This window comes from Bombus vosnesenskii, unplaced genomic scaffold (assembly GCF_011952255.1).
Source record: "Bombus vosnesenskii isolate JDL3184/JDL3185 unplaced genomic scaffold, Bvos_JDL3184-5_v1.1 scf7180000013266, whole genome shotgun sequence".
Taxonomy (NCBI): Eukaryota; Metazoa; Arthropoda; class Insecta; order Hymenoptera; family Apidae; genus Bombus; species Bombus vosnesenskii.
Window position 1 is genome coordinate 6,235,670 of NW_022882926.1, and position 13,695 is coordinate 6,249,364.

The window sequence follows — 13,695 nt, forward strand, 5'->3', positions numbered from 1 at the left end:
GCAAACACATTATATCACGATATTACATACTCTTCTTTAGACTCGTTTTTAACATAAGAAAGCAACACGTGGTAAGAGACGATCCATTTTTCTATTATTTACGTTATAACCTTTCTTGCGAGGAAATCAATTTTATGAACCATAGATACTCGAAGAGCAGACAGTATGTGGTAGTAAACACGTGCAAGGAATACTTTGATTTAATTATTGGGATATTTTCTATTTCATACAGTATAAAGGAACAAACATGTTATTTAAAAAAATTGTTTATTCTTATTTCATAGAATATAAAAGAACAAACGTATATACAAAATACTTTTTATTTCTTCTATTTTCTTTAAAGAAGTTTTGTGTCCTTTAAGCAAAGACGTAGCGTGTACAGTATAGAATATAGCGCAAGTAATACAAAACTAATGGAAGTCTCTTAAAACTAAAGAGTTTATGTAAATGACACCAAGGTAAAAAAATACTTTGCATAAGAAATGTTCATACTGTATTACTTATTATTCTGACATCAAAAACGTAACAAGAAACGTTGCAAGCATTCTTCACGAAGTTTCTGAACAACCATTAACTGAACAGTTAACTGGAAACTTTTGGAATGTTTTCAAAAAACGTGAAACAAAATGTTGTATACAACGCTGAAAAATCTAAACAATACATAAATCTTTATTACTCTTAGAAGTTCGCAGAACACGTTTGAACAGATAAAATTAATAATTTCAGTTTGTTCGATACCGTACCGATACGTTTTAAACAAAATTATACACGTAGGTTCTTCTTACCATAAAAACAGAAGCTTAAAGACTAAACTTACAAAAAGCACCTCGGTAACATATTAACTTAGTTAACGTCGTATTGTTAGAATTAGAACAAGCACCTATATCATGAACTAATCTAGGTCGTCATGGTTACAGATCAATGATGATCATGAACTTATCAAGAAATCGATTATCACATATTTAACCTTACATACGTCATTGCGGAATGTTGCACGAGCTTTTCTCGTTATATTGGCTTACCGAAAAGTTCGTTCAGATTTTTAAGGAATTTGATCAACATAAAAGATCATATTGAAAAGTTCTTCGCTGAAAAACCTCAAAGGTTTTGAAAGGATGAAATATTCAAGTTGAGTGAAAGATCGAGATAATTATAAATCGAAATGTAAATCGGAACGAACTTCTTAACCCAATACGCATATTATTCGTATGTTTCATCCAATTTGTAAAATCGAGCGAAAGGTATAACCAATCGTGTTCACTCTCACGACGCACAACTGCAGGAGACAGATTGATTACGATCGATTCATTCTGATTTTTGAACGTATTTTCTCTCAAAATAGGTGTACGTATGTATGTGTATGAGTGTAAAGATAGCGACGTGATGATATAACTTGACCTTTTCAAAATATGTTTGCAAGTTCTGTCGAAAATGCGTGCTTTCGGTGTTTCTTATGTCTCGTACCCTTTGCTCCATTGCACTTCGTGCCTTTGGAAGGGAGATCTCAGTGCTGTATAGCTGTGTGGAGGTATGCGTCGAGGTGGTGAAATGTACAATCCCTGCGGAATATTCCAGAGGGTACGAGTTATTGTCGCGGGAACTGTTAGCTTGGCCGTCGTATGGCCGTCTGGAAACTCCAAGATTTATAACAGTGTCTCGGCTATTGAGCGAAGAAGTGGCGCGTGCAAGTTAAAAGTACAGAGTATTCCAAACCCGTAAAATTACTTTCGTACCACCTGAGTTCTGGCACATGGATAAGGCTAAAATTCTATTTCTGAAAAATAGCGATGGTCTGGTGCTTGCTGCATCGCGTTATAACACTCAACACGGTGGTTTAGCTATACCGCTACTGGCAACCGTAGAGAATAGAACCCTCAGGGAAAAAGTAAAAAATAAAAAAAGAAAATTTCTTCGATTATAAATCTTCTTAAATTAATTTATGCGTCCCAAGAATTGCTGTGAACTAAATTCATATTTATGGTGCGCGATCTCGTTATTTTTCTGCAAGTCGCGCACGAGATTTTTAACAAATTTTGCCAGCTATCCTGGACATTTGTACTACATAATTTTCGTCAATTAACAGTTCCTTTGATAGCTTACACCTATTGTTACGTTTTGTATAAAATCAGTAAATGTGCCAATATTTATGAACCATCATAAGAATTGAAAAATTCAGGATGATTCTATCTATAAACGTGAAACGCAATAAATAATTAACGACGAAAAAAAGTACAAAAAGTATGAGGAATAAACAGAGAAAAGAGCCAGGAAAGGAGAAGAAATAGAAAATACAAACGACTATCGATCGCAATGATTATCTTTCTGTGCAGTTAGAGTGCATCGAAATAGAGAGCATAACGGACACAGTGATTATTTCTCCTTGGTTGCTGGCAATTGGACTAGATTCATAACCACTGACATGGTGTACGCGCGTGTCTATGTATGTGTATACATGAGAAATGTTAGACGAGAGTTGCCTACAGGTGGTCCTGGGCAAATCAATATTCTTTGCCTGTATCTGTGAATACGTGAGTGGCCTGAATGCTCTTCGCAACACGCAGTACCTAAATCCACCCATGATCATGATATTGCACGTTCCAAGCACTACCACATGCCTCGCCCTAAACAGGGCTGTGTATTCGCAACTAGATACATCTTATGTGTTTCATGTAATTACAAAATTTCAACGCACAGCATTCGGGCTTGCTGACTATGAGCATTGTGAGGGGATGTGGACTGATTTATGGAGTTCTTTCGTGTCGTTGTGTTTGGCAGATGAAGCGTGAATTTATCATTCCTAATAATTATTTTCTTATAGGTGCGCTTTCTTTTGATTCTACTTGGATATTTTTGCGTGTCGCTTGATATTTAGAAAGAAGAAAATATATTGCTGAGACCATATGAAGTCGTGCGTCGCGTTGAAGATGCTTTCAAAAATCAGTTATATCGATCGTTCGGTGATTGGTAAAACGAAAAATGATAATAAGTATTGTTTGCGAATATTGTAAATATTTAAGAAAAGAGCCGCTGCCCTATCTTTGAGGAGTGCGAATGTTCGAGTTCGCGTTGTAATATAAAACAATCCAAATAAGAATATGTCTCGCGGAGAATTGCTCTTTTCTATTGCTACGTTTCGTGGATCAAGCGCGAGATTAGTATTCCTAATTATTATTTTTGTACAAATGTAGATTTTATTTTAAATTGATCGTATTTGGGTGATTGTTTTGATATATGTATGTAGAAAAATATATTTACGATTAATATTAATATAAATATTATGATCTACGAGGCACTCTTCTGTTATTGTGTATTGCGGATAAGACACGAATTTATTATCTTTCTTATGAATTTAGATTTTATTCTTAGCTGGTATTATTTTGCTGATATCTTTTTGATGCATATAAAAATAAAATAATATATATAATATATACACATATATATATAATAATAATAAAATAAAAGAACATGTCTATAGTTACTTATACGATTTGAAATGCTTTTGTGTTGCTGTGGATAAAGCTTGAACTTACTACTGATTATTTCTAGATCTGATTATTTAGTTTTAATTGATCTTCGTATTTATTGCAGTATGAAACAGAATTTGGAATATTGATTTGTATGTTGATGGTAAAATAAATTGTTCAAAATCAATGCAATACAAAAGTTAACATACTAATTGAACAAATTTTTAATAAGTATCGATAATTTTTTCAACTGGTAATATAAGAAAATAATTTTGTTAGTAATTACATTATGATTGTTTTCGTTAGCGAAGTGTGTGGAACATTGATGGATGCGATGAAAAAGTTAAATGAAAGTTTTGTTATGGAAATCTAAATTAATTTAACGAGAACAGAATATCTTTGTTAAACTTACTGTTACCATGATATATTTTGATCTTGTTAGGAGATCAAATATTCATATATGTAATCACAGTGGTAAAAATGATAACAAAATGTCTTATATCCTGCCATAAATATTACTATCAGCGATACATACAAAAAATTCCTCATTAAACGTAATCACTTCCATCAAAAATCCACATATATGGTAACTTAATTCACCCTTAAACAATGTTACGAGAACAAAATCTGTTGCAAAAACAAATATTCCCTTTGTTATAGACTATTTTCTCCAAATATATATAATAACTAAAAAATATACAAATTTTCTAAACTAAATCATAGGTATAATATGCGCAAATTATTCAAACGATGTGGCACTGATAAGGGATTTAAATTCATGGAAATGAGCGGAAGTGAGTAATGCTCGACATGAAATTATGCTAAAAGCAATGGAGCCCCGCTGAATGTCATGTCTACACATCGCACGTGCTATCAGAATCCCAGCCAGTCTCTTCTTCGACAAGATATTCCGGATAACCAAGCGCGAGAACGTCCTGTCGCGACAACTCCTGCAGATATGGATAGAACGATATCAGTTTGTACTGACTGATACACTCGACTATCCATTCGTCGACGATTGCTATGGCACGAGTCTGTTTGTACCATTCTACGAGAAGGAAAAGAAATGAAAAAGAAATAATTAATACGTCGGGACAGTTTTGTGGCGAAGGGTAGTTTAGTTCAGTTGATACATTTCCCAGGAAGTTGTACGTTGTGGGAGACGATAGTTGAAATTTGCATGTTATTAGTGTGTTGTTGATACTTTGCTGTTGCGAACGGTTATTTCAATCCGAACTTGTTTTAGTAGATAAAAATGAAATACAGATATTTCGTAGAACATTGAAGTTACTGTAAAATTAGAAAAGCATTTTGGTTAGTTAATTATTTTCCTGCGCTTGTTAAAAAATGATTTCCAAAAATCCCTTTATGACGATGAAGTTGAAAAAACTATCAACGAAATGAAGAAAAAGTTGTGCAAGATGGAGAAAGAGTTGTGCAAAATAACGACGAATCAAGAACTTACAAACTGATCTGACATTTAAATATTTCAAGTAGATTAATCCATACAGGAAGGACATCTTTCTTCTTTTGACAAATTTCACACAAAAAAAAAAAAACAAAATCATTAAATATAATCAATCAGATATAATTCTCAACTTTGTATATCAGATTATATCCAAGATTTATATATAAGATAATCAGATTATCTTAAGACGTGAGATTATTTTTTTACACAACTATTCATATACATCTACAATAATGATTAATAAAAACAATTATCAATTCAATGTTGTCTCCAACATAATTTCAAGATTCATTGAAATCATTCTTTTTGCATATTCTTACCTTTTTAATTAACAGTATTTAATTCCATTGAGAATACGTTTACTCGGCATTTCACTTTTAATTTTGATAAATGTGATAATCTTACCAATAATTTGGAATTCATGAAGGTCGGCCTGAATCAAAATGATCTTCATCAAATTCTTCTCAGCGGCTAGAGCGCATAACGAGTCGACCACGATGGCACCCGTAGCCCGTAGCAAGTCCTAAAAGAGACAATATCAGTAAAACTTGGCGTATATTCAACTTGAAACGGCATAGCAAGATTGGATGGTCGGAGGAACATAAATAAACGCCTTTCTTGAATTGGGGTTTCGATGCGAACTATTCAACCATAATAATACGCGAAACCTTTAAAATTTATAAGCGTGATTTAAACGCGGAATATTCTCGCGTAACGATACTCTCTGCTTCAAATTTGATATAGTTTTACCTTAGTTTCTTTATTTTCCTCGTTATACCTTTCTTTTCTATTTTCTACTATTTTTTCCGCAAGTTGAATATGAAAAATTTGTGAGCTTTCGTGGCACAGTTGCTCACGCAAGAATTCAAACGTTCACCATTTGTGAATATATTGCACGTTTTATACGAAACGTCGTTTAATTTCACTAACACCGAGATAACGAGACACGACTATCACGATTACATTGGAGAAATTTAAAACAAAGATAAAATTGTTATTTAATAGAATGCTTATTCTTTATGAAAATATTCCACTAAATAGAGACAAAGACCGTGTCGAAATTTTGAAGATATCTTCGCTGATTAAATTTCGCTTGAAACGTTTCGCTCGCAACAGACGATTCTGTAGAGAAATACAAATGTAACATTCTTTATTCGTTCTCGCGCTATAAAAGGACGAAATGGAAGAAATATTCTGAAAAACATGCTCACCTGATACTGTTCTATAGAAACGTTGATGTACGGTTCAATACATAGAAAGCAGAATCCCTCGAATAAACCCTTCTCTCTGCATCGCGATTTTCGAGGGCCTTCTTCGAGAGTCTTCGAATCTACCACTTCGTACGGTTCCTCGTTCACTAATCTTCGCTCCTTTACCGAATCCACTACCCACTGATAACTCACGATCCATTTCCTATGGACTATACCCTGCAGGTATTTCAACGTGTTGCTAGCTCCGTTATTTTTGTCAGCTTTCACGATCACGTGTGTTACATCCTTATCGAACTGAGCCAGGTATCTACCGTCCAGCATTTGCGTTAACTTCTTCACTAGATCGATTTCATGAATTGTCAGCCCGCTGCATACAAAACAGAACTTCTGTCTGTTGGTATAGTGTGCGCGTTGAGCGATATTTTTCTCAACGCCTCGAACATTATTTGTAATTTTAACGATATTATCCTCACTGTTATTTATAATTTGAACACTTTCCTCAATGTTATTTGTACGTTGAACAGTGTTTCCCTGAACGCTTCGATTCATATTTCGCTGAATGGAATCCTTCGTCTGCTTGTTAGAGGGTTCATTCGCGCGAGGAACAAGCTTCGTGGCGTTATTGCAGGTAGACTGATGCATTTTCGGGGTGCTCTGGTAGAGAGGAGGAATGCTGATCGTGGAATTTGGAGTGCTGATATTGGTGAGGCATCTTCCGGTCGCCGACTGTAGAATTTTGGCAGGCAATGTTTTTTCGAAGGTCTTCGAAACCGAGGACGACGATATCACACTTCTCTGCGTCGAATTGATCGCTCCCAAACTGAAGAAAGTGATACCGGTTGCGTAAAATTGCTCGATTTGATATGCAGAATATTTTTTGATAGCGGATATTGGAGGATTTAGAAGGGTTTAAGGAATTGATGTGCTGTGTGGCTTTTCATAGCGCGCAATATGCCAAATAAAAAGCGATCTTCGTGAAAATCGAATAAAATGGAAATAAAATAAAATGGACGATACGTCTTTTTCTTTTCTTCGCTTTTGAACAGAAATTTCTAGTTAATGGACTTTTGTACGCGATGTTAAATCACATAGAACTGAGGAAGCTGTGTTTCTAATTGCAAAAGTAATTTCACGTGAAGTTATTCTGTTTATTATATTTGTAATATTATTACAAATTATTGTTATCATAAATATATATTTATATTATCAGTCGTAAAACGTTATTAAAGATAGGAGACTTTATTGCATGTTTGAATTTTAACCAACAGATAGTTTTCAAGAAGGTAAATTAGGCAGCTTCGATGAAAGTCTCTTGATCCTCGTTCCAAAAAATAATTATTTTGTGAATCATTGCAAAATACGAATGACGCATTGATAGAGAGTAAACACGTAAAACTCTATGCACATTTTAATCTCAGTAAACAAACAGGTAAAATTGAATTGCTTCAATGGAAAGTTCTTCATCTTCATTCCAACTAGCAATTGTTATATAAATATAACACTTATTAGAAAAACTTGAACGGTGTAAGAAAAATTACGTTAATGTGTAATGCTGTTATTGAAATGCATAATGTACCTTTCAAAACTGAAAGAAGAATGGACGTTACGAGAGACTCGTGTTACTTACTTTTTCGTCTTTGTGTTAGGAGTGTTCTCGACAATGTCGTCTTCTTCACCCGAGTGTTCGACGTCCTGGATATTTCAAAGCAGAGAGTGAGTATTTCAGACTGCAGGATCTTATTTATCTTTAAGTAGCGGATGGACGATAAAAGTTATCAATTAAGCACCGTGAATAATACTAAAGCACGAAGCTTTCTAAATGATTGTTTTGAATTACGTGAAATTTCAAAATTACGAACGAGTGACGCTCAAATGGAAATATCGAATCATTTTTTAAATTAGAATAATTAAGCGGCGGGTGGTTGAAGAGGGGTTAAAAGAGTTATTCGAATTTGGCAAATAGAAGCTTCATAATCTTCTAGACAACTTTTAGGTTTTTCTGTGAAGAATTTATTAGTTTACAGCAGTCTTTTCAGTTTCTTTATAGGAATCTTCCATAGAGAATCATCGTCATTCATTTTTATTTATAGATCTTCACGGTCAGTAGATTATTGAGATATTCCTTAAATCTTTTTTTTTAAATTTGTATATAATTATAATTTGCGAATTGAATAAAATTATTTTGAAATGCACACAAATTTTAAAAGTAATATTAGATTCGGAATGACTATAGTGTTTGACTATATACGGTCTTCTTCTACTCCCTTTATTAAATTTCTCTTTATAATTAAAGAAAAATAAATAATTTAGATTAATAAAAGACCTGAAGTATCATATTCTAAAATAATACTATTGCACTACAAATAATTAGAAATATTGCACTAAATATTACTATAAATTTTTCATTTGTCCTACAAGTAAATATATCATTTGACACTTCTTATAATTTCAGAAAAATTATAAATTATTTATTATTTATTAATTATAAATTATAATTTACCGATACTAGAACTTCTCAAATTTTGTGAAAAATATGTGAAACTCTTTTAACATCACCGTTTTCTATACTTTCACCTAAAATTTTAATGACTCTATGTTAATCATCAATTTTCGAAACTCATATACTTCCCGTTCACGTACAAATCAATATAAATCCATACGTATATGAATCTTTCATAAAAGATGAAGAGACCAACCTTTCCATCTGCGTTTGAGCACTTCTTGTTACGCTTCGGCGTCTGTAGAATCTTCTTTTCCATTTCCAAAGGCACGTTAGAATTTTTATAATTTTTCTCAAACAGATCCATCTCAAATTGTTTAATCATCAGATCATGTTGCGTGATGTCCATCAAAGAATCATGTTCGGACATATCCTTAATTGTAGAATTGCTCACACTCGCATTCGTTGGATGCTTTTGAGAAGAAGAAGTCATTGATCCCTGTCTCAATGATTTATTTGAAATACATATCGATTCGTTGCCGGATGACTTGAATGAATTTTCTTGTAATCTATTCTTCCTCGAACTCTCATTAACCACATTTACATATACCGGAAGCAGTATCTCTTCATTCTCATTGTCACTATCGCACAATGCACCAGATATTTGCTGGTTATTATTCTCCTTATCAGATCCATTAGAACGTACGCACAGAACATCTTTACTCGACGAATAAGAACTTTCAACACACGATCTTGCTAATTTAGATTTTCTCTCGTAACTATCTATCTCCAAACACTCGACCGATTCTCTTCTAGATTTTCTGTTCTTTCCATTATCGTCCTCTATAATGACTTCTTCATAGTCTGCATTTGCTATGATATCGTCGTAAGTATCCGGCTGTATGAGTTCCGTTGTTTTGTTTCGTATATTTTTAATTCGATCTATCGTCAATTCAAAATCAGGCGAGTCCTCGACAGCAATCGACGAATTCTTAGGTTCCAAACTCTTCCTCCACTTGGATCCACTGAAATTGGTTCCTTCGTCGCTGTATCTACCAGCGAAGTCTAACTGCTGTCTACACTGCAGCGTAGACAGTTTGTTGGTAGATTTGTCACGATCTGACGAGCCAGACTTCAACGAAGCGTTGTCTTTAACCGCGCGAGACGCATTCATCAAATTAGAGGAATCACGAGTTTGCTCCAACTTACCTTTCTTTTTGCACCTCTCGTCGACCCAGCTGTGCACGATCGCGTTCCACTCTCCGTCGCTAACTTCAGGAGAAACATCTCGTTTTCGCTTGGTCGTTGGAGAGACGGCTTGAGAGACAATGTCCGGGGAATCAGTGCTTGAACTGGCGATTGGCAAAATTCTCTTAAACACCTTCTTCTTGTTTCCTTCTTCGCTGGCTGCAATATTTGAGCTAGAGCTTACCGGCACGATTTCCGTGTCTTTGCTGCTAGGATCAGAGGACTGACAATTTTCGCCTAAATTGGTCTGGAAGAATGGGACTTCTTTGTTGTCGTTCCTAATGCACGTGACCTCTGACGAGAAACTGTGATTGGAGCAAACGTCCTCCTCGTCGCTGACTATAGACTGTCTTTTCATTCTATTAGAGAACTTGTCTTGACTATCAAATCTCTTCCTTTTTCTCACTGGCGTACGGGGAGAATCGGATTGATCTGACATGTGTAAGAAACCTCCAGAGACAGAGACTTTGTTGGTCTCTGTGTCAGGTTCAGTTTCGTGGATCAGCTTCTGGGTCTGTGAAATGTCGATCGGGGGGGATTTTAAAGAGAGGAACTGTAACTGGGAGTCATTTGCTGATGGTATCATCTTTACGGTATTCTTGGTCGGCGTATTATTTGATTTAGCACACTGTTCGTCACATGGTAAGAGATATGGTTCTTTATTTGCACTCAGAGATACCAAGAGTACGTCTATATCTGGAGATTTATTTTCAACACTGTCAGGGATCTCAACAACTGAAACAATTTTCTCCTGAATTTCTTGAGGCGGATTTTCTTCACGATAATCTATCTGATTATTGAAGACGATCGCTTCAGTTACAGTACTTACTGTCGCGACAGGTTCTGCTTCTTTGCCTTCGTCCTCATCTATTATCTGTGTATCGTTCAACGCGATTAGTGCATTGTTACCAAAGCCATCTTGAATTGTATAATCCAGCGTGCCCAATATATCAATCGGATTACACGGTCTTTGTAAATGGAACCCTGGATAATGGCCCACCATCGCTTTCCGTTTGGTTGTTCCCAGATACAAGAAGGGAATTCGTTTTCTGCAACGCTTGAAAGTTTTCCCTAGTTTCCTGAACGTGACCAGGGACACATTGCTCCCGCTGTTCTCTAGCCTCCTGTTTGCAAACTCGGTTGAAGTGGCAGTCAAGCCTCTGACACGTTTACCATCCAGTTTATCATCTGTAGAAGCTCTACGTTTCTGTGTTCCAATTGCTTCCTCCGGACTTCTCTTATCTGCGCCAACGTTTCCATCAGCCTGATCACTTTCACGCTCAATCTCAAATCTCAAGTCTCGTCTAACAGCCTGCAGACCAACACGAGAATCAACAATCGGACTGGGAGAATTATTCAATTTAAACTCTGTACTTTTTCTCTTCAGAGACAATCTTCTGCGATGAGGCGTTGAAGTTTGTAAGTTTGAGGTAGAATCAGCTTCATCGATCATCGTAATCTTTTTCGTTGGTGTCGGAGAACAATTTTCCTCATTACGCGATTCATCAAGCAGATTCGGTCCACCTTGGTCACTGTTTGATTTAACCAGCGACGCTTGAGAAAATATCTTATCTCGATCGTAGAAAGGCGTATCGAATGGATCGACGTGTCCCTTTGTAGGGAGCATCGTTTCCTCGCCATTATTCGTTTGGTCCGCTTCAATGCCAGCTCGTGAATCCTCGTATGTTACGCCGATAATCGTGTTCATCTGACAGGTGTTCAAATATCGAATGTGTACCTGCCTACCCTCTTCTAGCGTGATAAAGGACGATTCAGTGGTCGACTGAACTTTCTCTGGCATCGATCTATCCTTTCTATCCCTCGGGGACAACGCATCTCTCGCGTCAACAAAATCACTTTTTGCCGAACTTTTCATCCCGTCGTCGAATCTTTCGTCCACGGCGACATTCGCGACGTCTTCAGCCATCACCGACCCCTTTCTTTTCCTCGTTCGTCCATTACCTATGTCGTCGATAACTTTCGGCTTCGCATTTTCCTCTTTGTTCAGGTTCGCCGTAGCTTCATTCACTGACCGAGATTTTCCCTTGTTCTCGATGCTCACGTTCAAGGATTTCAATCTCTTCTTCCTCGTGCGCATCTCTTTGCCAAACTTCTCTACAGAGGACCAATTCTTCTGCATGCTGGACAACATGTCACAGGGTGACGTCCTGTTAACGTCTATGAATTTCTCTTCGCTCTTTTCCTTACTATCGTCAAACGATCTCGTCATCCTCGACGTGCTCGGCTTCGGATTCATCGTATCAAAGTCCAGCTTTGACGAAGCAATCGCAGTCTTCGTCTCCGTAGACGTCCTGCGATCGCTCGTATTGTTCGAATCGCTTTCGTTATTCTCGCTCCTCAAAGATGTCCTTCGAACCTGTCTGACAGGTTGACTAACGTCATCCTTCATCCTCGTATCAACGTCTTTGTCAAAATTGTCGATCTTGATCTGTGAATCGTTTTGAGAAACTGACATAATTAACGTGTCGTTAAAATCACATGTTGGAGACTGTACGATTTCAGTTTTATAAGGACTGTCTAACGTTTCCTGCTTGGACAGATTCTCCAGCCAGGTTGTTACTTTGCTCTGTAACTGATTCTCGTCTAGAGAATCATTCGACTCATTTAACTGTCCTATGCCAGACAAACCACATTTTGATAAGTATTTTGTGATAGCGCCGCCTTTCTTCTGCGTAGATTCCGTTTCGTTTTTCTGTGATGTCAGGTTTTTTCGAGGTCGACCTCTTTTTTTTTTGGGAATGGCTTCCTTTTGTAGACTGGTGTCCACGTAAGAACAGCTCGGTTTGATCAACTCCTGTGTGTCACATCTACCGAATTCGGTATTACTTGACGATTCGCTTTGTTGCGTGCAGCGTGGTCTCGATAAATGAGACAGTACTGAAAAAGGTATTTTGGATTTATCACGGCCTTGATAAAGTTTATGTTAGAGAAACACCTGGGCTATTTAGGACCGTAAATGTTGGCTTTCGTGGTTAATATTTTGAGATACAGAGTTTCTTCATATTTATCGGTAAGAGAGTCTTGGTTCACAGGCTGTAGTAAGTAGTGAAGTACGCTATTTTAAAGCTTTTCCGAGATATTGTTAATATAGAATGTTCGAAATTTGTATTAAAATCTTTAGCAAAGTATCGTCCAGCTTTAACCAGAATGAGGAATTAACCAGGACAACACGTTTTAAATTTGCACTAAAACCTAAAGAACGTTTCAAATTTTCATTGAGGTTCTAGGTAGAACGATTAACTCTTGATGAAAGTATGAAGCAGAATGCTTTAAAATTTTTATTAGAATTTATAGAGAAATGTCCCTCATCTTCATCACGAATTGAATGTAACATTAATTTTGACTGGAGGTAAAGACAGAAGTTTAAATTTTCCTTTTGCCGAAGTCTCAGGTAGGGGGATAAATTATTTCAAATTATTAATAAGTTTTAAATCCAATGAAAAAATGATCGTAGAATTTTATTATGAAATTAACTTTCCAATGCTGAGGGATATTTAAAATAATTAAAATAAAAAAAAAGAGAGATAATACATTTTTTTGCCATTCTTAATTTCTTAAATCAAATTATAATCATTTTGGATCAATTACTCGAGAAAAAAGATTTAAAGGAGGAAATTGGAATTTCAATATTTGCAATAAATCAATTTGTACTTTTGAACACTCGAATCCTTGAAACGCTTGTAGAAATGACAACCTGTTTAGAGAGAGGAAATTGTTATGATAGCGAATATCAAGTGTGGAAAGTCACGCGTCGAGGCGTTCGATAGCTTCACATATTCCGTTGATTGTTGTCCACATATAATTTAATTACTGCGTATAATAAATTTATCTTGCAGTGCAAAC

At 36.0% G+C, this 13,695-nt stretch overlaps 2 protein-coding genes across 3 annotated transcripts in view; one reads left to right on the plus strand and one right to left on the minus strand.

Moving 5' to 3' along the window:
- Positions 1-13,695, plus strand: part of LOC117243488 (glycine-rich cell wall structural protein 1.0-like) — an 88,253-nt gene that overhangs the window by 61,721 nt on the left and 12,837 nt on the right. The gene's annotated exons all lie outside the window — the stretch shown is intronic.
- Positions 1-13,695, minus strand: part of LOC117243487 (breast cancer type 1 susceptibility protein homolog) — a 38,931-nt gene that overhangs the window by 21,039 nt on the left and 4,197 nt on the right. The window contains exons 3-7 of one of the 2 annotated variants that reach the window (XM_033511012.1): positions 8,840-12,729; positions 7,771-7,835; positions 6,144-6,963; positions 5,338-5,455; positions 471-4,512 (exon numbers count right to left, since the gene is read on the minus strand). In XM_033511012.1, coding sequence (XP_033366903.1) covers positions 4,319-4,512; positions 5,338-5,455; positions 6,144-6,963; positions 7,771-7,835; positions 8,840-12,729 — 5,087 coding nt within the window. In that variant the 3' untranslated portion in view covers positions 471-4,318. Of the gene's footprint in view, positions 1-470; positions 4,513-5,337; positions 5,456-6,143; positions 6,964-7,770; positions 7,836-8,839; positions 12,730-13,695 lie in introns of those variants that run through there. The other variant, XM_033511014.1, reaches the window with a different exon arrangement.